Here is a 24,753-nt window from a genome sequence, read left to right as displayed (position 1 = left end):
CATCCACAAAAACACGTGCAAGCAGCTTTTCTTTAGCATTACTCCAGCGGAGGAGACCTCCTGCTTCCTTGGATGCAGAGATTAGGGTGTCTGGAAAGTTGTGCTCCCCTTTGGCTTTAGAGCTCTGCTGGGGACCTCCCTCCAGGAGGGCCAACAGCACCCAGGAAAACTGACACCAAGGGAGGCCAGGCAGGACCCTCCTGCCTGAAAACTGTCCACAGGCATTTCCCTTCCAGGAGCACCCACCACAACAGAATACACCGAGGTATCCAAGAATACCGTGTGCACAGAAAGATTTCTCTCCACGCCAGTTTACCTCGGTTACTAAAATATCCCAGACTTGTTTCTTTAGCCAGTAGAATCCTACTTTAAGAACAGATACAGAGAACACTTTTGTTAACGTTCCACCTGAGCGATGCCAAGTGCAACTCTCCGGAAGGGAACCGTGCCCATCGGACACACAGGGGGAAGAGGAGGCAAGTTTTCCTCGTGCAAAAACAGCCTGTGGATTTTCTACGGATTGTGGAGTAGGACGGGTTATAACTGGCTTTAGCTGATCTTTTCACAAGCCGTGAGACATTCTACCTGCAGCTGAGTGACACTGACTAAGGTGAGATTTCTGCCTTTGGAATCATTGCTTCCAGACTTCCAGCGACCAGGGTAGGTCTGGAGAAAAGCACACTGATGCCAGCAGGGCTGCGTTTTGGAGAAGTGTCTGATCCAGAGCTCAACGATCAGGATGAGCAGCCGCCACCAAAACCGAACCCTGCTCATCCCAGGCAGCGGGATGACCACGGCGCCTCTTCGGATTTTAAGAACGTGAGAGATTACGACAAAAAACTTGGCACGCTTTCCACCTTTAAAAGGAAAAAAAAGAGGAAAAAACCTCCTCCTGGGTACAGCATGCCTTTAAAGGTGACACGTTCCCCTCGCTCCCTGACGTCAGGCAGTTCTCAGGCACGGAAGCACCGAGAGGGCGGCGGTTTGCCAGACCTCACCTGGGCAGCATTTGCCCTCAGTTTCCAAGTTTACACCCCTCCGGGCGCATGCGCTACTTTCACCAGCGAAAGAAACAGCCCAAGCAACTCTCAGAAGCACAGCACAGAGGCTGCACGCGGAGCAGCTAACTGGCCTTGCTCGTAGGAATGCTTTTCTACTGCCATCTCATGGAACTACAAAAGAATTATACTTTCCACTGGGGCACTAATATCTTAGCAAGACTAAGATATCCCCCGTCTGGGTTAACAGAGCCTGGCTGTCGGGCGGCAATTGCCATCTCAAACAGATTCCCGGAGCCCTGGCGCGGCACTGAAATGCCAAGACAGCTCTTTGTTCCTGGCCACATTAACGTTTCAGTGACGAATTGGGCCCCCACAGCCTGCTTGTCGTCTGGAGATGAGAGTCAGGCCTTTCTTTTTCACATCCACTTGAGCATAAGCCCTTGCAGTTGCTGCCCAGCACTGTGAACGGATTCTCCAGCAAAGTACTTTAGAGCTTAATTTTCGCAGGCTGTGAAAAGGATAAGGGAAATACTGTAAAACGCTTTAAAAGAAATGAATTTGCCTTTCAGATACCGGAAAGGAATTTTCAAAGCGCTGAGAAAGGATTAATGTCCGTGGGAACAGTCAGGCCGAACCACCAGAGCTGCTTGCAACACGCTTCCCATTGTGCCCTCGTCATCCGACGCCTGATCGCTGCTGAGCAAGCGCAGGCAGAGCGCGCGCCCCCCGGGAAGAAAAACGTCTGCACGAGGCCGCGCGGGTACTCAACTCGTCGCTGGCGCTCGGCGTCCCAGCCACGGAGCTTCTCAGCAGCGTGAGAAGACAGGTTTTAGGCTGCCACATGAACTCGTCCCTCCGGCGCCAGTCCTGCGCTCTCGCTCCCCGGCCCCGGCGCTGGCAGCGCCGCAGCGCCTCTGCCCCCCGGGGGGGTTTCTCCCGCCCGTCTCATCACCCGCTCTCTCACCTCAGAGTTGAAGCTCTCTCCCAGGGCCCTGACATCCGTGTAGACGTTTCTGAACAGAAGCGCTGTCCCACGGAGACTCTAAAGGTATGAGAAGAGGAGATGGCCCACACTGAGCCCCGAGCTCTGCAATCCCCCAGCAGGGACTGGGGGGCCCTAGACACTGAACTAAGGCAGAGCCATCGCCGTGCCCCAAGGCAACAGCCTACAGCCTTTTGACAATACATCACGTCAGATGTTGATTTATAGGAAGAACAACAAGAAAACAGGATTAGATGCTTTTTGCTGACCAAACACAGAGGAAAGGCAGCACAAATGAAGGCCTGGAGTCAAATGGAATGGCCACCGTCACCCAGCTGTTAGCAGGGGAGCAGCAGCTTTTCACTGCTGGAGGCTGCCTGCGCTACGGTTGGTGACACGTGTTAAGAAACAAGGCACACAACTACCTCATTCTCGCTTTCGTCCTCTTTGTTCCTCCCTCTCTCCAGGGTCGCCATATCCAAGGCACTCTGCTCTTCACAGACCGAGCTCAGCAACTCCTTGGTCGGGCTGGTGGGCTTACAGGTCTCCGCAGGCTGTGAAGTCAGAAAGAAAGGGAGGTGAGAGGAGAGCCGGGGAGGAGGGGGAGACACAAACCACTTGTGTTGGATTTTCACCAAACCCAGAGTGCTGGACAGGCCCCCTTGTCAGGGGATCGCTGTTCCGAGCCCAAAGCAGCAACAGCGCAGGATCACCCTCTAGTTCATCCCCCGCCCAGCCCTCCCCAGAAAGGCCACAGGCAGAATCTACTCACAGTGGGTTGCTTCAGGGACTGCTTCTCCTTCTTTTCTTTCTTCTCTTTCTTTTTCAAGCTGCCCTGTGCCAGCAGTTTCTCTCGCTCCTGAACGACGAGCTCTCTGTAGTGCTCATCGCAGGGGTGTTCCCACATGGACTGGCCGTTAGTGAAGTTGTAGTAATAGATTTCGCCAGTGACATGCTGGCTGCGTGGCAAAAAGAGCGGGACAAGGTGACAGAGCGCAGGCACACAGCTGCACGCGCCATACTGGGTCACGTCACCACCTTCAGCTCAGTGGAGCGCGACACCCCCAAGAGCCCAGAGACACCTCAGTGCGGGGCAGCAGCTCCCCCAGAGATTGCTCACACCCTTCTCCAACTGCCCCAATGCTCTTTCCCCTTCGCCCACCCCCCCAGAAAGACCCGAGCTCCCCTGCCCCCGGGAAGTACACCTCCTGTGGCTTTCCCCTGCTCTGCCGCCGAGACGGGCCGGGCAGGAGAGGCCACGGATCTCCGCGGGCAGCCGCTGCCCGAGCGCTCACCAGGGCTTCCACTCGGGTGGCAGCGGGGCCACGATGCCCTCCCTGGCCAGCCACAGCAGCTCCGGCTCCTTCTCAGGGTCGATCCCGATCTCGTACGCAAATTCCAAGATTTCTAGGAACACAGAAGAGGAATCTGTGGAGGTGGTCTACACCGGGCACTACACAACAAAGCCAACCTCTGCGGCGAAAGCTTTGGGAAATCCTGACCCTGAAACGACGCTGCTCAAAGCTGCCAGCACGGCCCCACGTCTCAGTGAGCGCGTCCCACCAGGCTGGCAAAGCAGAGAGACAGGCTGCAAAGCGGCACTTACTTTTGCCACCAAAAAGCCTTTTTCAGCTCTGCCTTCCATGAAATCCCATTTATTCGACCCTCTCCACCCACACTCTCCCCAGTTCCTGTTATAAGACCCCTAGAAGCGACTCGCACGCTCAGATCCCCTGTCACAGCTCCAGGGCAGACAGGCATCACTTACCTTGCTCGCTGGGAACGTACGACGCATCGAAACGTTCCTCCAGAATGATCTGGTTACCAACGCACAACGCTGGTCCTGCCATGGCCTCAGCGCCGGGGGATGAACTGCCCAGAGGGCTTGTGAGCGCAGCTGAAGCGCGAAGCAGCAAGGCCGGCGAGGAGCAGAAACGCCTCTGACTGAGGCGGCAGGAAAGGGAAGAAAACAAAGCTTTTCCCGCCCGTTTCCTGGCTGCACAGGCGCGGCAGACGGGCAGCGCCGAGCACCGCGGCCGGGACAGCTCCTGCAGCTCCGCCGCCTCCCGCGTCCGCGCCGCGACTGGCCCCGGCCCCGCTCACCGGGGACTCCCGCGGTTGCCCGGGGACGCGCCGCCGCCGCTTCCGGGGCGCGGTTCCCTGGCAACGGCGCGGCCCGCCCCCGCCTCGACGCCATTGGCCGCCGGCGGCCGCCCGGCGTCGGATTGGCCGGCGGCGGCGCCGGGCTGTGACGTCACAGTGCCGCGGCTTGTGCCGGGAGCTGCCGTCCGGGCGGGGCGGGTGCTGCCGCGCGTTGCCGTGGCGACGCCGGGCTGTGACGTCACAGTGCCGCGGCTTGTGCCGGGAGCTGCCGTCCGGGCGGGGCGGGTGCTGCCGCGCGTTGCCGTGGCGACGCCGGGCTGTGACGTCACAGTGCCGCGGCTTGTGCCGGGAGCTGCCGTCCGGGCGGGGCGGGTGCTGCCGCGCGTTGCCGTGGCGACGCCTTGCCCGGCCCGGCCCGGCCCGGCCTCACCGCCCCCCCCCGCCCCGGGCCGGGCCCCGCCGCTCCGGATTTCCAGAGCAGCTCAGCGCTCCTCAGAGCTCGAAACCTTCACCCCGCACTGAGCCCAGCGCCAGCCCCAGGCCGCGGCGGTGTCACTGCCGGGCACCCCCACAGCGCCCCTGAGCCGCCAGCCCCCCGCTGGGGATAGAAGAGGCGAGACAAGGCAAGTGCGCGCTCAGCTGTGAGAGGGAGCGCGGTAGCGGGATAAAAAGAACAACAGATTTACGCGGATTAATACACTTTATTGTAACGGCCTGGTACAGGTTCCCTTCTGCATTTTAGCAGGAATTCTCCACCTCCCCTTCCCCAGCAGCGACAAAGCCTGGCCGCGCACAGCTTAACACGGCCCCGATTTCCAGCACCCAGCGCGCCCCCCCAGCACCCCCCGGTCCCCAACCCCGCCGGGCTCCGACACCCGCACAGCGACGGCCCCAGCCGGCCCCAGCAGAGCCACCAGCAGCACCGGGCACGACCGGCAGCCACCGGGCGCAGGCAGGAGCCCCACGCCAAACGCCGGCACCTGCCGGGGCAGACGGGCACGGAGCCCCCGTCGGGAGGGCTGAGGGCGGTTGTGGCCGGAGAGGGCTGAGGGGCCCAGCCCAGCAGCTCCGCGCAGAAAACCCGGCATCAGACCCAGCAAAGGGGCAGCGGAGCTCCGGTGGGCGCCCGCCGCGCCCCAGCACCCCCTCACCTGCCCCCTCACTCCAAACCGCCCGTGCCTCCGCCGGCCCAGAGCTTCACAGTCCCTCTCTCGAGAACCCTGCACCCTCCAAAAGTCAGCACTCAAACATGGGTGTTAAAACCCAACAATCCAGCCAGGGAGCAGGTCTCTGCTTGGCTCTGCCCAAGCGGAACAGAGGGGGTTCGCCCTCGCCACATGCAGCCGCGGGAGCTGGAGTCCCAGCCCAGCTCCGGAACCGGGGCCCCCCAAGCAGCTCTCCCCAAGAAAAGGAAGATCGACGCACGGCTTCGCTCCTGCTCCCTCGGCTGCCTGCAGCACGTCCCCTCGGCGACACCCCGCTCTGGGCCAGCCCCTGGCCACTAGCCACAGCTCGGCAGCTCGGCGAGCCGGCCGGCCGGCCGGCCGGGGCAGGGGCCAGGAGCAGCCCTCCCCCCAGCTCCAGAGGCAGAGTGGAGCCGGGGGCACAGGGGAGGCTGTTGCCGGGCAAAGTGAGCCCCAGCTGGGCAGCCACCAGCCACAGTTGCCATCAGCTGCAGCTGCCAGGCCGGAGAGGCCCCCAGACGCTGCCCCGCTCCCAGCGAACAGCCCCTCAGCCGCTGCACCCCGGCCTGTGGGCGCCGCTGCCGGGGAAGGACCGAGCGGGAAAGAGATCTGACACTGAGCAGCCACCAACACCCGAGGGTCTGCAGCTGCACACGCGCCAGGAGCTACGGAGCAGGAGCGGGTTCGCAGGCACCACGGCGGCAAATCTCTCCGGGGTACAGACCAGACAAAACGGGGGACGGTGCAGGGCGCGGTGCAGGGCACGGCCGGCCAACACGTCACTTCTTCCCCTGCTTCTGCTGCTGGTACCTCCCGAAGTGGGTCTGGATGGGGACGGCCGCCTTCTCAGGATCGCTGAAGAACTTCCCCTCGCAGCCGGCTTCGGGGGCCACGTTCCCTGGGACGAGAACCGAGCGCTGCGGTCAGCCTGGGCGGTGCCGGCGGCCCTGGACAGGCCCCGCGGAGCGGGACAGGGCTCTGGCCTCACCCCCCGTGGGCTCACACCGACCCCCGGGCTCCCTGCAGTGAACACAGACAGGAGGGCGTCCCCCCCCCGTGGAGGGGAAAGAGCCTGCAGAGTCCACAGCGTGAAACCACGGCAGGGAGCCACGGCCCCACCGGCTCCCGGGGGGCATCTCCGGGGCAGAGGGGGCCGGAGCAGGGAACGGGAGGCAAAGAGCAGCCCAGGCTCCCCGGCAGCGCTAAGCCCTCTATTTACCCAGCTTTACTCCCCAAAGACCGCCGCTTCCCCACGTTGAATCACCAAGGATGATGCTCACTTACTTTCACACACACAAATAAGACTCCAAAAAGAGCCCGGCACTGTACGGCAATAAAGCTCTCACGCTGACAAATGGGAGCCCTCCCCACCTCACGCTTAATGTGGCATTAGGGAAGGATTGTGAAATTCAACGGGAACTGAACCAAAGCCACTCAGTGGTGCTCCTTTAAGCCAGCGTGTCACTGCTAAGCACCCCCCAAGCAGCCATCAGAAATCCTGGCGCCAGATGCTGCTGCATAAACTCACCGCTGTCACCTGAACCCGTTTTTATTCACCTCCTAAAAGAAACTGCAAAGTAAAAAGATACATAAAAAGAGTCCACGCTGGGAATCGGCTCCCTCCTGCCCTGCTTAACAAGATACAAGTCGGCTGTAAATCCTGCCCACTGCAACACCCAAGCGTGGCTGGGGAGCTGCGGCGCCGCAGGACTCCGCCTGCCGAAGGCGCTCGGGGCGGCCAGGCCCGGGTGTGACGCCCCGCTGCCGCACCAGCCCGGGCACCCTGGGCACCGTCACCTGCTCGTGGGGCAGCAAAGCCCCCGGAACAGCGGCCAGGCCGGCCGGAGCTCCCGCCCTGTCACGGAGGAGCGGCCGAGCTCAGCCCCCCCGGTCGCTGCCCGAGCACCGCGTCCCCTCACGCCTTCGTCCGGCTGCGCTGAGAATAGAAGCGCTCAAATCGTCTTTGCTGAGCGCTCGGGGGGGCAGAGTCGGAGCCAAGAGCGAGGAGGAGGAGGCAAGGGGGATTTTCCACCACAACTCCAGGGGGTTCTGCCCAGCCAATAAGCAGGGGGGGCTGCTTGGGGGCCAGTGAGCCACGGGATGCCGTGACGCAGGTTTCGGGGCAAGGGGGAGGCAGGGATTTGCACACACACACACACGTGTGCTGGGGTATATTCAGCCGTGGGGCCTCCACTCCCTGATTCCACAGGTTTTAACGCTCATCTGGCTGTCCTGTCTGCACTCACCTGCCCTCCCGGGGGTGGCAACAAGGGCACCTGCCCCCCGAGGGGAAACAACCCCAAATACAGTACAGCCAGCAGGCTGGAGAGCAAGCTGAGCAGGCTTCCCTCTCACGAGGCTGACTTCTAAAATACCCCTTAATGCTGTCAGAGAGGTTTTTTTGGAAGAAGAAAGAGGCCAAGAGGGGTCTGGGTACTGCAGTGCCACTCTCCCACTGCATCCCATGGTCACAGTCAGGAGCTTCCCCTACCCCATACTCACCTTTCTCTCCAGAAATCGAGTAGGTGCTGTTCTGCCGAGAGCTCCTGCCTTTCTAGAAAGGTAGAGAAAAATACAACAGAGTTAGTTGTATCTCAGGCAGAGGGGGGAAGAACAGTCCCTTTGCGGCCAGCTGGGCTGGCCTCAGCAAGCTGCCACTGCCCCTTCCCTTCAGGAAACCTCAAAATACTGCCGTCCCCTCAAAGGGCACTACAGAGCACCAATGAACTCATGCACGTCTGTGAACCGTCCTCCAAGGAGAAGCAGACGAGAGCTTTGTATCAAAAATGAGCTCCAAGAGACATGCTGGGAGCACCCGGGGAAGTCCCTCGGCACAGGCCTCCCCCGACCTGCGTTTCCAGCCCACGTGGAACCAGACCCGCCGGGCTCGGTTCCTCCACTCCAGCCCCACCGTGGCCCTGCAGCACCGGGGAGGTCAGGTCCGCGATTTTTATCCCGAAAAATAACCTTGAACTTGTTGACAAATGCGTACATTCTGTAGCTTATCCTGCCTCCTGGCACTACTCTATTTTCCGTCTTTCAAGGGAAAGAGAGGAGTCTCCCCGCCGGCCCCAGCCCGTTTGGCTCGGGGGGGCAGCCAAGCCCCAGCCCTACCTCGCTGTCGCGGCTGGTGCGGCGGCTCTGCGACACGCGCTGGATCTGCCAGGGCAGGGGCTGGTACACGAGCTACGGCAGCGGCTCCTCGGGGGACAGGCGGCTCCCCAGCTGCACACAGAAAGGGTTGGCGGCAGCGAGAGGAACGTGTCCCGAGAGCAGGGTCTGCCGCTCCCCGGTGCCGTCCCCAGACGCAGCAGCCATCTCGCCGCCGGTTCTCCCCTGCTCCCACGCGCCAGCGGCCGGACGACTCGGCCCACCTGCAATGAAGCACTTGCGGGCAGCGGCGTGGGCTCAGCTCCTGACGCGTTCCCTCGAGCAGAGTCTCGGCTGGATTCACATCCTCCCCCCTGACCAGTTACTCAGAGTCCTCCGTGAGTCACAGCTCTGCCTGACCATCACTGGAATACTCATGAGAACACTGCTGATTTATTGGAGCCCTGATATTTCACCACTGGACTAAAGAGTCTATAAAGTTTATTGGGACATATTTGAGGATTAGAAGAATCCACCCGGGAAGTTCACTTCCTCCTCCCTCCACTCTCCTGAGCACAGACTGTTTCAAGGCAGAACGCAGGACGGCGTGGCGATGGCTGGGCACTGCTGAAACTCGGCGTGTCCCCGGGGAGACTGCCCGGGCCTGCCGCTCCCTTCTTTCAGTAACGGTAGACTTTAATTTCTCTGTTTTCATCCAGGCCGAGCTGCAGCAGGCTGGGGCTGCTGGCAGGCAGCTTCTGCGCACCTGAGAGGAGACAGCTGGCAGCCGAGTGAAGGAAAAGCCGGACTTACACGAGGAACGAGCCCGCTGAGCGCGGGCAGCGGGCAGGGCAGGCGCTTTAGCCCGCTGCACCCAAGGCCGACGGAATGAAAGGGGGATTAGGGAACTCAGCGGAGCACCGTGCTCAGGACAGCACGCGCCATCGGAGCCCCGAGGGATTTGCTGCTAATGCCAGCGCACGCTGCGTGACGCTGTTACGCCACGAGCCCGGCAACGTCCCCGCTAACAGCGCGGCGAGGCCTCGCTCCTTCGCTCCGGCCACGTGCTACCAGAGGCCTCCCAAGAGAGCCGGAGGGAGAGCTCCGCCGGGAGCCCCAGACCCCCCCGCCCGGCCGCGCGGCCGCCCCACGTGCCAGGTCCCCGTGTCCCCGGCACCCTGGCTGCGGACCCGCCGCTCGCGCGCCTCGGGCTGCTCCAGGGACCGCCCCGGGACCCCGCTGCGCCCGGGGCTCTGCCAGTGACCCCCAAAGCCAGGCTGAGCCCCCTGCCTTCCCTCTGCCCCCGCCATTCCGCACTCTTGGCCTCAGTTTTGGCAACTCTCACACTTCCAGCTCCGATGGCTGAGTCGCAGCACTGAAAAGCTTCACAGCGCAGCCGGGGAAAGGGAAGAGACCTTTCCAGTCAAGTACAGCTCAGAGAAGAGCAAACAGGTCACTCATGCTCTAACTGCTAAACACCGTATTCCTTTGCAGAACCAGACACTAAAATAGAGGCTAAGGCTTCAAAATTGCTGTTCAGTGCTTCAGTGCTCCCAATTCGCTCGCCTCCTGCTGTCTCCACCTTCCTGCTGCAGGAGGCTGGAGTGCAATTAAAGACCAGAGCCAGGCAAAGGATACACTTTTGGATCCCTCTTGAAGTCTTCCAGCCACTTCTTGCTGCTCTCAATCAGGCTCTGAATGCTCATCTTGGCCGACTCTCGCCTCTGGGACCGGGAGCGCTGCAAGAGCCGTATTTGCTCCCTGTCACGCACGAGAGAGAAAGAGACAGCACAAGTGGGAAAAAGCGAGGCCTGGTCCGAGCAGAAACGACCCCAGAGCTGGGAAAGCGATGGGCTGCTGCAGCAAGAGCCACGGCTCAGGAAACGCGACCTCCTCTTCGCTCAGCGTCCTCTGCCCAGCCCCAGCGCAGAGAAAAGCTGCAGCAGCCGCCCGCTCCCAGGCTGCCGCCCCCTTCCCCAGCACCCCAGAGCCCCGTCCTGGGGCCAGGGTTATCAGCACAGCCGTGATGTGGCTGCGAGGAACCACCGAGCACGTGGCACGGAACAACTAACTGTATCCAACCTGTCTGCTTGGTAGGTAGCTTACGATTTTGTTATCTGCTTGTTCCAAGATACGCGACCCGTAAATCATCGCAGAGAAATAAAAGCAGCGCAGTGACACGACAGCTCAAGGAACAAGACACTTACTCTGCAGAAACGTATCCCAGCTTGTTGTCCAGAGGCTTGGAACTTCCACTGAGCAACGGCAGCCCCCCTAGGAAACAGATGTTAAACACAGGCACCCCCAAATCAAGCCTGTATGTCTGGGTGCATTTGCCTGCCTGCACTACAGACACACCGTCCCGACAAGCTCAGCCACCTGCCAAGGGCACGGGGGTGTTAAGGGCACGGAGATGGTGAACCCTCGCTGCAGTCCACGGGAGGCTTCCAGTGAAGCTCTTTTGCTCCCTCCTGTAGTAACAACTGCTTTCCGGGATGCATATTAAAGGCTGAACAGCTCCCGAAGCAGGATGACAAGATCAGCCAGATGCTGCCTGTCCTGGAATGAGGTGCTCATCCCTCATCTCATTAGCACCCTTGCCATCAGCCGCACCAGCGGATCTGGCCGTAGCAGCACTGGGACGGCGAGACGGTTAGAACGTGCAGGGCTGGGAAATCCGAAGCCGCAGGCAAGCAAGGGGATGGATTAAGGACAGGACTTACCTGGGAAATACCTGCGATATTTCTCGGCCAGGATGCTGTCTGCTGACTGTCCCGCTGGAACAGAGCGCCCAGAGCTCAGCCCAGTGCTCCAGGGCCTCTGGTCCAACAGAGACAGCCCAGCGGGGGCCCCCAGGGACCCCCCGGCCCCCACTCCTGCCAAGGAGGTGTACGTAGAAAGAGGGACGCTGTCGCAGGGCGTCGAGCTGAGGAGCGGGGACTGGCAATTGTTCAGCGAGCCCAGGATGTCGAGGACCCCCCTGAGGTCATTAGAGATGTCCTGCACTGATTTTGTCAAGCGCTGGATCTTGTCCACCGGGAGGGCAGGCTGTAAATTGGTTCTCAAATCAACTGGTGGGAGAGAAGAGAAGAAGGGATCAGTGGGAGGGCCGGGGAGACGCTGCCGCGCTGGCAGGAGACCCGCTTTCCTCCCTGGGTTACGCTCCGAGCCGAGCCCGACTGATCCGTGCGAAGGGGGATGCAGAGGCAGACTGACACCGGGGATTTGTGCCTTGAGGCTGCTGGGGCACAAAGCGGGGGACAAGATCCTCCAGGGCTGCAAGAAGGGGCCCAGCAGATCACATCGGGTACAGCTCCAGCCCTCTGGGTTCTGCTGTGCCCTGCGCCGTACAGCCGCCAGCCTGACAGAATCCCCCGCGAATGGGAAACCCCTCCAAGACTGCCCCCCTCCCGCCGAGGCCCCCCAGGAAATCAGGCTTCACCCCAACAGTCCCACTGCAGCAGGACGCCCGGTGCCCTTCCCGTGCTCCTAAGCAGCAAAGCTCCCGAGGCCACGGGCCTGGCCGGTGTCGGACCAACAGGACCGTGCTGATACACGGGCTCCCATCTTATGGCGAGAGAAAGCCCTGAAGTTTCACGTGTGCCCGCAGAATTTTTACTGGTCAGGGTCAGAGAGACCACCCCAGACGGGACAGCTCGTCCGTCTGGTGCCACAGGGAAGCTTTCTCGGCTTTCGGTCAGCTCGAGCCTTGCCAGCCTTCCTGCAAGCAAGGCAAGGCTCCTGCCTCCCGGCTGTCTGGGGGAAGCCCTTCTTGCCCCCTGCACAGCTCCGCTTACAGGCAGCTGAAGGCAAAGGAAAAAGCACAGGGAAGGGCAGCAGCATCTCCTGCCAGAGAGGTGAGGAGAAGGAAGCCCAGGCACCTGCAGAGGAGCATACAGCTCTGCAACAGCAGAGGGAAGAGCTGAGGCCAGACTTTCCTTTCCACTCTCAAAACAACGGCAGAGATTTAAAAGGCGAGTTCCCTCGCAGATTCCAGCCCTCAGCCGCCACTGCAAGCAGGCCATAAGTTTTTCCAATCAAATGTTATGCAGGGAGCAGTGCCAGTCCTGGGCAGCAGAGCTGCCTCGGACACCCAAGAGCCCGGGTGAGCACAGGAGGGGCGAGAGGGGAGGCCAGGAGGAGGGCTGAGGCGTTAGCCCCTGGCGCAGCGCACCGGCCCGGCCGGCACTTACAGCTGGGCTGGTGCAGATCTACACTGGACATGCTGTCGGTGTCCTCAGAGCTGCTGAGGTCAAAAGTCGCCATCTTCTTGAACGCAGCTCTCTTCAGCATATCTTCCTCCGAAAGCTGGTCAAAAGAGGGAAGACGACGCAAATGAAACCTGCTGCTCTGCCCCCGAAGCCAGAGGAACAGCCGACGGCTGCTCTGCGCGGGCCGGAGTGCCCGGAGGGGCGCAGGCGAGCCAAGGCACGGCCACCCTCAGGGCCCACAGCAACGCCTGAAAGTGGAGAGACTGCTTGCTCTCTGGAGGAAGCACGCGTGTGCACTCGAGGCCAGATCTAACAGCCACATGCACAGGCTGCTCTAGGCAGGAGCTGAAGTATTTTGTCCTTTAAATAAGCCTCAGAACTCTTGCAGGGGCTGGGTTCCCTCTTTGCACCAAGGACAAGGGCTTGGCTGTCAGAGGTCTCGTGCTCTTGCACCTGCCTAAGGCCGCGTGGTCCCAGGCGGAGCCGCACGGGTTCCAGGGCTGGCCTGGGCCAGGAAACCAGGCTCATCCTCGCTCACACGGGGCGACCCGCCCTTGTCTTCTCCAGGCTCAAACCGTGCGGCTTTTCCCGGCTGCTTTCGGCAGCCACACGCCTAACAGCGAGCCCCGGTGTCACGAGCAGAGGGGAGGCAGAGTATTTGCCATCTTGAGCAAGACCCAGACCGTTAATGAGCCACCTACCCGCTCTGCTGCGAGGTTTTGGTTTATACTGTGGGGTACTTCAGCCTATCGCGCCCACAGCACTCCGTCTCTGCGCTAGCAAGGTTCTGCCGAGCCCGGGCACTCAGCAGCGTTCCCCCACCCAAGCCCGTCCGTGCCCGACAAGCTGCCGCCGCGGAGGGAGGCTCCATGCCGAGGCCCAGCCCCGGTTTGTGGTGCTGGCTGCAGCCCCAGTGAACCCCAGGGGCCCCAGGGCCGTGAGGTTTGTCCTCCTCTCCCTCCACCTGTGACCAGCCTTCCCCCCCGGTCTCAGACCGACACTGTTCTGCTCTCAGAAAATGTGTTTCTAAAACCCACTGCGCTGGCAAACGTGTCTTTGGCCACCAGCTAAACAGCCCTCGCGGGCACCAAAGGCCCCGCAGAGGCTCCGGCCCAGGGCAGGGGCCACGAGCTGCGGGCAGGGCGAGCGCAGTGCTGGTGGCGCTGGCCGTTACCTCCTCCAGCAGCGAGGACTCCAGCTGGCTCAGCTTCTCCTCTTTCTTCTGCAGCAGCGCCTGCCCTTTCCACATAGCCGACTTCATCTTCTCCAGCTGCTTCGCCTCCTGCAAAAACAGCCCAGCCACGGAGGAAAATTAAACAGGAACGACAGGAAATATTCGATGGTGGTGGTTAGGGCGACTTTCATTATCCCACTTCTACTCAGCACGGGATGTCAGGCCGCAGGAGGGAAACTGCTCCCAGGTCTCCGAGAGCACAGAAAGGGGAGTGTGGAGAGGGCAGAGCACGAGCCGCAAAGAGAGTTCACCCCAAGGACAAGGAGGTTGCACGTCCAGACCCTGCGTCCAACAGGGTCAGCAGCTTTGGTTCTGCCAAGACGAGCGCTTGCTGCGGTCAGGGAAGGGAAGGATGCCCGGCCCTGCCCCGGCTGGCGTGTCAGCGGGGCTGACCAGGGCTCGAGGACCCCTTCCCAAGCGAGAGGGAAAAAATCCCCTCCCACCTCCCGACGGGATGGACGCCTGCCACTTCCTCTCCTCTGAGAAAACGTGACGGGGTTTGCGGGACGCGCGATCCCGTTCTCCTCGGCCAGATCCCTTCTCCCTTTTTAAGATCCCAAGAGCCCCAAGTGTCCATCAGGTTCCTGCAATCCAGCGAGCTGCCGAGGGCGGGCTGCACCGCAGCGGAGCAGACCTGGAACCGCCCCGGTGTGTGACACTGCGTGGGCCATGGGCCACACCTGCCGCTCCCAGCAGGGCCGAAGCCCCGCAGCTGCCTGCGGCTGCTGCCCACAGCCAGGAGCCGACCCCTGGGCAGCCCACGGCCGCGACGCCCCAGGCCTGAACGCAGGCAGCGCTCGGGGCCTCACCTCTTCCAGGTTCTTGCGCGTGCTGTCCAGGAGCTGGGAGCCGTCGGGATCCTGCGCCGCCTCCCGGGCTTTCTGCAGCTCCTGGCGCCACTGCTGCTTGGCAGCTCGCAGCGCCGCGTGCCTCTTCTTCATGGAGCGGGCCTGGCGCACCAGGAACTCCTTGGCGCTCCTGAGGGAGATCCCTTCCGCGGAGATGAAGCTCCTGACACTACAGAGAGACGGGGAACCTCCTGGCTTTCTGTGCCACGCCGCAAGCCTCACGCAGCACCCCCCCCAAAACGCATCACGTGCGTAAACCCCAAAACCCCCGGCTCGTAAAACCCAAGCCAAACCGTTCTGCAGAGGCAGCGGGGGCACAGATACTCACTGATCAAACTGCAGGTCGCTGTTCTCATGGCTTTGGGAGCGTGGGGAAGCACGTTCTCTGGAGGAGTGCTGAGGAGATGAAACATTTCAAAAACTAAGAACTACGTATGGGAAACAGAACCCCGGGACCCTGTAAGAATCCGTCTCAAAGTAAAAATTCGGAATGCCATCACCATGGTGCTGCCCCGGTCCCAAACCCGTGCCAGGGATGTTCTTTATGTGACTTTGGAAGAGTAACAGACATTTCTATCCCTGACTCGAGCCCCGCCTTGGACTCCAAGGGCACTCAAGTATCCCACACTCCTTTCCCCCCAGCAACAACAGACAGAAATCCACAACCACTACTGAACTCACTGATGTGCCCCAGGAAAGGAAAATGCAGCGCTGCATCTGCAAGGAGTTCACACGGACGGAACAAAAGCTGGGGTTCTTGAAGGAGTTACAGCCTCAGCTCTCACGAGGCAAACGCTTTACTCACAGCTTGAAGAGTTTCTCTCAGGTCTTCCACCTGGAGCTCAGCTTTCCCTCTTGGAGGTTCCACGCTTTCTTCTGCCTCCAGTTCTTTCAGAGTCTCCTGTTTGCTCCTGACAGCTGCCTCCAGCTCACTGCCACGAGAAGAGGCGACAGCAGCAGCACTCGGTTAGACCACGGGCCCAGGTCCCCGCTGCTCTGCCTGCAGCGGTGTCCGAAGCGGCCTCCGGTCTCCGGGAGGGGAAAGGGCCGGAGATGCGCGAGCCCCCAGCACTGGGTCTGCGCAGGACCCCTGCCTGGGCAGCGAACAGCCTCACCCCCTCACCCGGCAGCTCAGCTATCCGAGCAAAACCTTTTCTTGGCATTTCAGTGCCCCTCTCAAGGCAAGAGTGCCCTCTCTTATTAACCTGGCAGGACGGACGTTGGGAAGACAAATAACTGAACCTGACAAGCAGAGGCCAAGGGATGAATTTACGCAGCGAGTTATTAACAGGTCTGGAGAAGGACCCCGGGGCCTCCATGCCCCCGACAGGCCGTAAAACCACCATTAGAATTCTGGAGGAACGTGGATCAGCACACAAGCAGCTTGGAGCTACGGGAGGGGTCCAGCCTGGGCCAGAGAGGTTTCTGTTCGGGGCGTAGGGCAGATCTTTCTGTATTAGAGGAAGTTTCTCATGCACACACCTGATGCGCTTCTGCAGCCTCTGGCTTCGGGTCTCTAACAAGTCCACCTGGGCCTCCAGCTCAGCCTTCTGGTCCTGCAGCTCCTCCAGAGACCTACGCAGCTGCCGGGTGGACTCGAGGAGGCTGGTGTGCTCCTTCCTGCTCTCCTCTAGCTGGAGCTGAGAACCAAAGCAGCTTTTTAGAAGAAAACCAAAAAATCCCTCCCAGTAATCTCCCCAACACCAAAATAAAAGGCACACGATGTGAGAGAGCTGGCGGCCGGCACAGTTCACAGGAGGTCCCAGCGCTGCAGGTACGCACTCCAATCCTGCAGGAACAGGACTGTCTCTTCTTTTGAGAGACAGCCCAGAGCTAAGCAAACTCTCAGCAGGACGGACTCCAGAAGTAACAGTCTGCTTTTTTAAAGCCCTCATTCTAGTGCACTGCCCTCACCCCCAGCAGCAGCACAGCACCTCTCCAGAGCTAAGGCATACATACATCTCTTTCCAGCTCAGCCTGTCTGTCCTCATCCAGCAGCTGCTGCCTTTTCTTCCTCAGAGACTCCTCCTGTAACCAGACGAGAAAGCAGGGGAGTGGGAGAGCGAGGAGACAGCTGATGCTGAGCAGCGTTTGAAGGGCACAGGTCAGGCCTAAGTCTCAAAACTGTTTCAAAACGCCTAAGGATCGTGCTCGGTTTTGCTTTGTTGCCCCCCACACACTCAAGTTCTCATCCCTTTATTGGGCTTCAAGTGAGGAGCGGGGAATATTTGCATTCCTGGGGGAAGAACACCCCTTCCTGCTCAGCTGCGAGAGCACCCACGGCACGTGGCCATTTCTGCAGGACCCTGCTTTGGTCAAGCCTCTGGTTGCCTCCAGCATTTCTCCACCTTTTTACTTCCTCACTCCGGTGCTGCTTGGAAAGGGCGGGCTGCCAGAAGCAAGGTTATCTACAGCCCTTGGCACAGGCCAGGACTTAAGAGATCTGGCAGGCGAGAACATCAGCCAGCGATTTTTGCCAGCTCCACAGGAGCATCTGGAGCGCTTCCCTCTCTCGCTGCGCTGCCCAAGATCCAGCAGCACACGTTCCCCTTCCACGGCAGCAGGGAGGAGGGAAATCAGGAAGGGACTGACTGAAATCCAAAGTGATGCTGAGCAGAACCTGCCACCTTGAAAGGCTTTTAAGATCCCTCCATCACTCCTACAGCCACTTGCCATCTCCCAAAGCCCTGAGCAAACCCCGAGCAAACCCCGAGCACTGACTGTCCCGGCAAACACCATCCAGGAGGCTGTACGGCCAGGAACGCTGAGCCCTGCTCTGGCCTGTGATGGAAGTTTTCCCTCCCAAAGTCCTGGCTGAGCCCAGGAGGAAGCAGGCAGAGGAGCAGCACCGGCTAAGACACCTCTGTGAGCCCCACAGGGCTGACTCACCTGGCTAAGGAGCTGCGCTGATCCGGCTTTGATGTTCTCTGTGCGCATTTCCAGCTCCTTCTCCAAATCCTGGAGTTCTCTTTCCTGCAGAGAGAGGCTGAGTTAGAGAGAGAACGGCTCAAGCCACCAGGCAGAGCTCTGCCACCAGGAGGAACCACAAAAACAGGGCGAGCGTGACCTGCCGCTTGTCACCCCGGCCGGAGAGGGGGGCAGGCGCCTTGGGGCGTCACGGTCCCCAGGCTGTCCCCAGGCAGCCAAGTCAGGAGGATTCGCCAGGCAAAGCGTTCTCCTCACCTTCTCCCTGTGCCTGAGCTGCAGCGCAGCGAGCCGCTCGTCCAGCTCCACCTGCAGAGCCTTCGCCTCCGCTTCGTGAAGCTGCCGGAGACGCGCCCCCTCGCTTCGCAGGCCTTCCAGCAGCTCTGCTCTTTGCTTCCTCTCCTGCTTGTTGCAAAACACAAACAAGAAAAGCGTCTGAGTGGAGCACAGGGTTCTCCAGCAAGCCAGCACGAGCACACAGGACACGCTGCCCATCCCGCAGCAGCTCCTGAGCACGCTCCAAACTCAGCAGATTCAAACCTCTGGCTTGCAGGGACATCCTTATGGGAGAGGCTTGGGAAAGAAAAAACAGCCCACGAAACTAAGGTTTTTTCACACACTGCTGCCAAAAATGGGAGGCAGCAGGCTTTCCAGAAGGGACACCTGCAAAAATGTGAACAATCTTCTCTCGTACTGAAGCTGACAGATGCATGTGGAAGTTGCCTGCACGGGGAGTATTTTGACAGCTTATCCCTACAACCCCAGGCTAAACTCACTTCACAGCATGGCAACAGTGCCCAGTTCCCCGAGAAGGGAGGAGACTCCCAGTTCTGGGAGCAGCTGGGACAGGCAGCTGGGCAGGCAGCAGTGCCAGCCCGGGTGCGGCCCGACCGAGCCGCCGCAGTCACCCCCCGGCTCCGCGGCTCCCCGCACAGTACCTCCTCCTCGTACTGATCCCGAATCCGCGCCAGGGCCTCCTGGTGCTCCTCCTTCATCCTCTCCATTCTCCTCTCGTGGTCTTTTTCCACGTCCTGGCGCTTCTCCCTCATTAGCTCGCTGAGCTGCGGGGACGACGTGACAAGATGTTTCTGTGACCCGCAGCCCCGCGGCGCGGGGCCCCCGGAGCGCAGCCCCTCACGGGAGCGGGAGGACGGGCGGTCGCGGTGCCACGCGCGCAGGATCAGGCCGGGGTAGCCCAAGGCAAGCGCCCCGGCGGGGCCAGATGCCACAGGGGTGCCCTTTCCCCCGGGGCACCGCTGCCACCCCTGGGCAGGGGACGCGGCCTCGGGGCCTCAGCTCAGCCCCAGGGAGAGGGGGTGCAGGACCCGCAGCAAGCCGAGGGGAGCACTTGCCTCGCGTTCGTACTCCGCGACTTGGGCCTTTTGCTGCGCTTTCTGCTCGGCTCTCCGCAAGTCTTCGCGCAGCTGAGCCTCCTCTCTCCGCCGTGCCTCTGCTAGCTGGGTTTGCAGGCTGGAAATGACCTGCCGTGAAAGCCACCCACAGAGACTTGTCACCCTCCTGACAGGATCCATGCGGTGCCCTCCCACGGAGAGCGAGCAGCGTGGCAAAGACCAGCGTGTGCAGTCTCACCACCCCCTACTTGGAGCACGTCCAAGTGCTGAGCCAGACCAGAGCCACATTTAGGAAGCGGAAAAAAAAAATGAACGCCACCCTCCCCGGCCACCTTTGGTGACAGCGTGGGAAATCGACGAGTTACATTCTAAGGACACCACCTCTTACCTTATGATGCTTCTCTTCTTCCACAGACTTCAGCTGCTGGAGCTCAGCTGCAAACCGTTTCTCTAGCTCTTCCGCTGCCTACAGGAACATGAGCAAAACAGTCTGCTGGAAAACCTCTATGTGTGGGGACACGCTCTACAAGATGCATTTGCAGTCAACGTCTCTCCATAAGCACCAAAACAGCACAACGGCAAACCCCTTTCAAACTGGATTACGCCTTTCCTCTCTCCGTGCTTTCCCTCCCGGGGGATCTCAGCGGATCTCAGTGGCACTGTGCTGCAAGGACTGTGAGCTGCCTCCGCTCGGGAGCTCCCCAGGCTCTCTGGAGGACCACAGCAGCAGCCAAAGAGCTATTCTGAGGTGAGGAGACGGCTTGCTTTAGCTTGGCAGAGACACACAGCGATCCTCCTCTTTTCCTCGGAGGCAGCGTGGCCATTTATTGCTATTTAATCATGGGTGTAAGAACTGAGGGAGTACTCCTCCCCACCTCAGCCGCGCCTCTAAGGGCACGCCTCGCACCTTTCCTCGGGGTTTTCAGGGGGGCATCACCGAAGCACACGCAGGTGTTACTTCATCCCGACACTCGGGCACCGCAAGGCGAGCCAGGTCAGGGCGACCAGCGTGGGCCTGGCCCAACCTGGCAATCAAGAGCTCACCTTCTTCTTCTCCCCGTCCAGTCTCTCCTTGAGCTCACGCAGGAATTGTTCCTTCTCTTGTTCCAGCCCAGTCATCTCTCTCTGCTGGGCTTCCTTCATTTCCACCTTCATTTTCTCCAGAAGCAGCCGCTGCTGCCGCTCCAGGCTCTCCTTCTCCGCCGCCTGCTGGGATTCCCACTCCCCTCGGAGCTTCCGCAGCGTCACCTCGTGCTCCGCCCTGGGTTTGCAACGACAACAGCCGGAGACAAGTCAGAGCTCGGCACTTTACCCCCGGACTCCCTTCAGGAACCAGAGCCGAGAGAAGACGCTGCGAAGGGGTAGGACGTGCAGGCCAGAAGAAACTGAGAAACCCCCCCCAGACTCGCGAGAGCTCAACCGAGGCCTTGGAAATAAAGAGCAAAGCAGCCAGCACTGCGGCGCCACGGCAGGGCACCGCCCGCGCCAGCTCCAGGGCCAGGACCTGCGCTGCCCTCCCAGCCCACCACAGCTTACGTCCCCAGGGGCGGCAGCAAAGCTTTTCACCTCATCTTCTCCATCTCAGCCTCGGTCTCCGAGGTGATTTTGGCTCGCAGCTTTGAGAGCCTCTCGGTTTCTTCCTTCCGGATACGCGACTCTTCCTCCTCGGCAGCCTTTGCCAAATCTTCTCTTGGAGTCCTGAGAGATGAGCAGCCAGAAAAACTAAACAAAACAAAACAAAACACGTTCAGGAGGCTTTAATATCTTCAGATCACCTCCAAGGCCTACAGGCTGCTCCACTGGCTGCACTCAGGGCGCCGGACCATTAATTCTCCTCCTCACCTCTGAACCCGGCTGCTGGGGCGGGAGAGGCAGCCCCTGAGCATCACACGCTGCACACACCTTTGAAGTGCACTATAGCATCAGGGATGGCCCTTGGGCTTTTTTTTTTTTCCCCCCAGGTAAATGAAATCAACTCCTGTTACATGAAAGCAGGCTCCCAGCCAAGGTACCTGGACACATTAGTGTGTCTGTAAGCTCCCTGTTGCCCTGTGACACCCTTTTCACTACGGCTTGATTACCACATAGGCGTTTTTCCCTGAGGGGTGATTTCTGTGTCTGCCTTTGCACCCAAGACAGCATTCCCAGAGCATTTCATGCCAAGATACCGTTTCTGGCTGGCTCAGCATGCTCAGAACCTAAGTATCAAGGCCACCTGAAATAAAATACAAGTCTGGAGAGAAACCCCCCCAGGCAGAGCACACAAGCCCTGGTGCTGTTCTGCCCCCTGGACTGCTATTCCACCTTCACACGCCGGCTGGGTTTCACACAGACATCCATGCCCTAGTCCTCAAAGTCCGGGCTGGAAGTCCCTCTGTAAAACGGGCAGTACCCGAGTTCCAGCTACTTCCTCCGGGGTAACCTCATCTCCTCTCCTGCTCCAATTTCCAGTCCTGTTACTACCACTGAGCCCCGGATTTGACCGTCTGCCAGGCGGCAAAGCTCCCAGTGCTGACCGGGAAGCTTTTCCCCGGTTAACCATCAGAGGCCGGTTCGGAGCTCTGAAGGCTGCGGGTGCAGCGAATCCCGCTCAGCCCGGGGAGGGGGGCAGCTGCTCTCGTCGGCACCGCAGAGCGCTTTCCCCAGCACGCGGCGTCCCTCCTCGCAGCTCTGCCAGCACACCGCTGCTCCTCCCGACACGCGCAGCGCTCTCTGTGCCAGGCAGGGAGCCCCGTGTCCTCCTCCCCGAAAGCCCACAGCTCCACACAACAGCACCACTCCCAAGGTGGGCTCTAACAGCACGAGCCCGTGGCCACCGGCAACGAGATCGCAGCTAGGAAAGGCTCGGAGGAGAAACACGAGGGAGATGGAGGGAAAAAGGAACGTACCTGAGGGATTGTTCTTTTTGCTGGGGAAGCTTTTTGGCTTCCTCCTCCTCCTGCTGCTTCATCTCCTCCTGTAATTTCCGAATTGCCTCCTTCTTTGCTTGCCAGAAATGCATTTTCTCCTGCTTGAGCTCCCCCTCCAGCTCCTTGGCTATTTCGCCCAGGTATTCTTCACTAGACTGGCTGAAGGACCCCCCACTTTCAATTTCAATCTCGGGTTGCCTACCGGAAAGGGAGAGCATCTTTGGCCAAAGGGTGACAGAAACTGAGGAACATGAAAGGAACAGCAACATCCCCCCAAACAATAAATCACATCAATCACTGAACGCAGCACTCGGGCCCCGAACACCCCTTGGTTTGGCTCGCTAGAGCAGCCCGCAAGGGCAACACGCTCTCCCCTGGTGAAGGATCTAGCAGCTAGAAACCCTGGCTAGAGCCGCCGGGCACAGCAGCAGATGCAGTCGGTACCTGTTCTCAGCCCAGGGGTCGGCAGCGCGCTGCTGACGGACCAGGTATTTGTCCGCAATTGCCGTCCAAAGCGTGCTGGGAGTTTGCCAGCTCTAGGTAACAGAAAGCCCTAAGCGCTCCAAAAACTCAAACCCAATCTGTCTCTCATTAAGTTTTTTCCGACAGAGAGCAGGAAAATTATAAGGTCTGAGAGAAGCTGAAGGGGAAGGAGGGGAAAATGAAGATCAGCCTAGCAAAAAGGTTTTTCTTCTTCGCTAGTCGAAGCTGGAGCAGCAAGGTCTCATCGTGCTCTGAGCCGGCTAGCGTTAGGCGGAGGGACTGCTGTTCTGCCAGGAATCAGGGAAGTAACAGCCCCGGTAATTTAGCCTCGAGTCAAAAGAAAAAAGGTCACTTAGGCAGCCACTAGCAAAAGGAGTGAGAGACAGAGGCAAGAAAAGCCGGGTTCTGGAAAAATCCTGCTTCGCTAGCACTGCCCCGTGACGCTACATGCTCTGGGCCAAGTGCGGCGATGCCTGCGGAAGGTGGCGTTGATCAGCCTGCCCTGCAAGGCAATTCAGCCACTTCCACCCTTGCATCACGTCCCTCCTTTTGCCCCAGTTCTTACTTAAAAAGAGACCCAGCCGACACACGCACATTGACACAACACAGCTCCTAAAAAGGGAGATCTGTGCTGCTCTCCACATCAAAGGTTGCTTCTCCACCACTTTGTCCTGAGAGACGCGCTGCCTATTTTCTCCAATTGCATCTGCTGATCTGTCATTTGACACGGAGAGCAAAGCCAGCACAATCACCTCTCCTGAGATCGTCTGTCGCAGTGGGACTGCGGGGACGTAACTGCAAAGACCATCAGTTTAGCACGGCAACAGCCCACCGGCTTGGGCAGGGAACCTGAGCTCTGCCACCCTGCGCTCTGACCCTATTATCGCAAAGCAGCCGATGCCCGCAGCGACAGCAGAAGTGGGGCGGTTTGTGGCGTTTGCGCCGTCGCCCCCGGTCGCAGCCCCGCGCAGCGAGGGAGCTCAGGATCCGCGCGAAAGCGCTCCCCGAGGGAGGGCGAGCGCCGGCAGCCTCGTCCGCCACAGCGGCGAGAAGGAGGCTTTTCCAAGCACAAAGCCGACGGCCCTTTCTGCATCCCACGGAGTCCTGTGCCACGGGCCCCAGGGGCAGAGCTGCTGTTCTCACCCTCCCCGGCACAGACGCCCGGCTTGGCACGCGCCCGCGGAGCAGCTGCTTGCGTCTGCACACGGAGATGTTCGAGCGGCGCCGTGCCCACCAAACCGCATCTCCCGGGGCGCCGCCTTCACACACCACCTCCACACGCCACCAAGGGGACCAAAAGGACGAAAGCTGTTACGCTTACGGCACCGGGGACCGAGAGGAAGCCCTTACACTTTCTGCGGGGCAGCAAGCTCCTCCAGATCGATCTGGCTATCCAGCGATTCCTCCTCCGGCTCCCAGGCCACGATCTCCTCCAGACTGAGCCTTTCTGTAATTAAACTCTTCTCTTCTGGTGTTTCACAGGCACTTCGATCCCTCTCCCTTTGCAGCATAAAAGAGATAAAAAAGACCAGATTAGCACGCCTCGGAGTCCGAGATGGCAAGACAGAGAGAAGACGGGCTGGGCCGTGCGGCTGCTCCGGGGAACGCTGAGCCACACTTGCCAGCGGCACCCGTCTGCCCAGCACCGGGCTGCCGAGGGCACAGCAAAGCTCCAGAGCCCTCCCACCCCCTCAGGCCCTGCCAGACCAACAGGCAGCCGAGGATTCAAGGGCCACCAGACTCGAAGGGCTGAATCCCTTCCCTGGAATATCCCACTCTCCTTCCAGGTCCTTAGAGACCTTCCCCCAGATTCACCAGCCCTGTTAGCAACACTCACACCGCTGTCCAAATGACAGAGGGAAATCCTGGCAGGCGTGTTCACATCTACAGTCCTACTTTGTGGTGGAAGTGCAGAGTAGAGAGATGAGGCAAGCACGAGCTACCCTTACAGGCAGAGAGGGAGAGAGGATGCACAGCTGGGAAGCAGGTACCAAGCGATAAGGAGACAATTCCTGCGGGCAGAACGCGTTTTCGGGGACCTTCACAGGAACAGCTCCTCTACGAGCAAGGCTGCAAATCCCAAGGGCACGCAGCCAGTCATTAAGATGGACTGCAGCTTCTCCTGTTCACAAGTTTTCCTGGCACAGGCAACAGCTTCTTGGTTCCCAGTGCCCCAGAGTACGTGTAACTCTGTGCGGAGGCTAAGAGTTTTGACACGATTCATCTCTAAATGCCACAGGCGGCAGCTCTCGCAGGGGAGGGGCTCTGGAGAGCAGGGAGCTCACTGCTCAGCACAGCGTTTCAACTGCTTTAAACAAATCGCCACACGCAGGCTGAAAATAGCTCCCCTAGAGAGTCGAGTCCTCACAGAAACTAAGGGTCTGGAAGCCAGCGTTGCTCTGGGGTAACAGCCGGGGCGCTCCAGAGCGCC

At 60.1% G+C, this 24,753-nt stretch overlaps 2 protein-coding genes across 8 annotated transcripts in view; both read right to left on the bottom strand.

The window, feature by feature from the left end:
- The window catches only part of LOC141970661 (centrosomal protein of 164 kDa-like), a 30,022-nt gene extending 25,895 nt beyond the window's left edge, over window positions 1–4,127 (bottom strand). For 2 of the 3 annotated variants that reach the window (XM_074927400.1, XM_074927402.1), the window contains exons 1-5: window positions 3,752–4,127; window positions 3,279–3,390; window positions 2,756–2,942; window positions 2,409–2,537; window positions 1,966–2,043 (exon numbers count right to left, since the gene is read on the bottom strand). In XM_074927400.1, the coding sequence (XP_074783501.1) occupies window positions 1,966–2,043; window positions 2,409–2,537; window positions 2,756–2,942; window positions 3,279–3,390; window positions 3,752–3,833 (588 nt within the window). In that variant the 5' untranslated portion in view covers window positions 3,834–4,127. Of the gene's footprint in view, window positions 1–585; window positions 858–1,965; window positions 2,044–2,408; window positions 2,538–2,755; window positions 2,943–3,278; window positions 3,391–3,751 lie in introns of those variants that run through there. The other variant, XM_074927401.1, reaches the window with a different exon arrangement.
- A 640-nt stretch (window positions 4,128–4,767) lies between these two features.
- LOC141970662 (centrosomal protein of 164 kDa-like) overlaps window positions 4,768–24,753 on the bottom strand; it is a 29,792-nt gene continuing 9,806 nt past the window's right edge. For 2 of the 5 annotated variants that reach the window (XM_074927404.1, XM_074927407.1), the window contains 22 exons: window positions 23,673–23,822; window positions 21,819–22,037; window positions 20,497–20,652; window positions 19,975–20,191; window positions 19,319–19,396; window positions 18,931–19,059; window positions 18,517–18,639; window positions 17,837–17,980; window positions 17,543–17,626; window positions 16,613–16,681; window positions 16,136–16,293; window positions 15,459–15,585; window positions 14,982–15,049; window positions 14,615–14,822; window positions 13,746–13,853; window positions 12,554–12,668; window positions 11,084–11,431; window positions 10,568–10,634; window positions 9,999–10,121; window positions 8,385–9,140; window positions 7,773–7,824; window positions 4,768–6,168 (listed from right to left, as the gene is read on the bottom strand). In XM_074927404.1, the coding sequence (XP_074783505.1) occupies window positions 9,041–9,140; window positions 9,999–10,121; window positions 10,568–10,634; window positions 11,084–11,431; window positions 12,554–12,668; window positions 13,746–13,853; window positions 14,615–14,822; window positions 14,982–15,049; window positions 15,459–15,585; window positions 16,136–16,293; window positions 16,613–16,681; window positions 17,543–17,626; window positions 17,837–17,980; window positions 18,517–18,639; window positions 18,931–19,059; window positions 19,319–19,396; window positions 19,975–20,191; window positions 20,497–20,652; window positions 21,819–22,037; window positions 23,673–23,822 (2,791 nt within the window). In that variant the 3' untranslated portion in view covers window positions 4,768–6,168; window positions 7,773–7,824; window positions 8,385–9,040. Of the gene's footprint in view, window positions 6,169–7,772; window positions 7,825–8,384; window positions 9,141–9,998; window positions 10,122–10,567; window positions 10,635–10,739; window positions 11,432–12,553; window positions 12,669–13,745; window positions 13,854–14,614; window positions 14,823–14,981; window positions 15,050–15,458; window positions 15,586–16,135; window positions 16,314–16,611; window positions 16,682–17,542; window positions 17,627–17,836; window positions 17,981–18,516; window positions 18,640–18,930; window positions 19,060–19,318; window positions 19,397–19,974; window positions 20,192–20,496; window positions 20,653–21,818; window positions 22,038–23,672; window positions 23,823–24,753 lie in introns of those variants that run through there. The other 3 variants (XM_074927405.1, XM_074927406.1, XM_074927408.1) reach the window with 3 other exon arrangements.

This window comes from Athene noctua, chromosome 26, assembly GCF_965140245.1.
Source record: "Athene noctua chromosome 26, bAthNoc1.hap1.1, whole genome shotgun sequence".
NCBI lineage: Eukaryota > Metazoa > Chordata > Aves > Strigiformes > Strigidae > Athene > Athene noctua.
The sequence above is the reverse complement of the archived record's forward strand: the minus strand, read 5'-3'. Positions and strand labels throughout refer to the sequence as shown.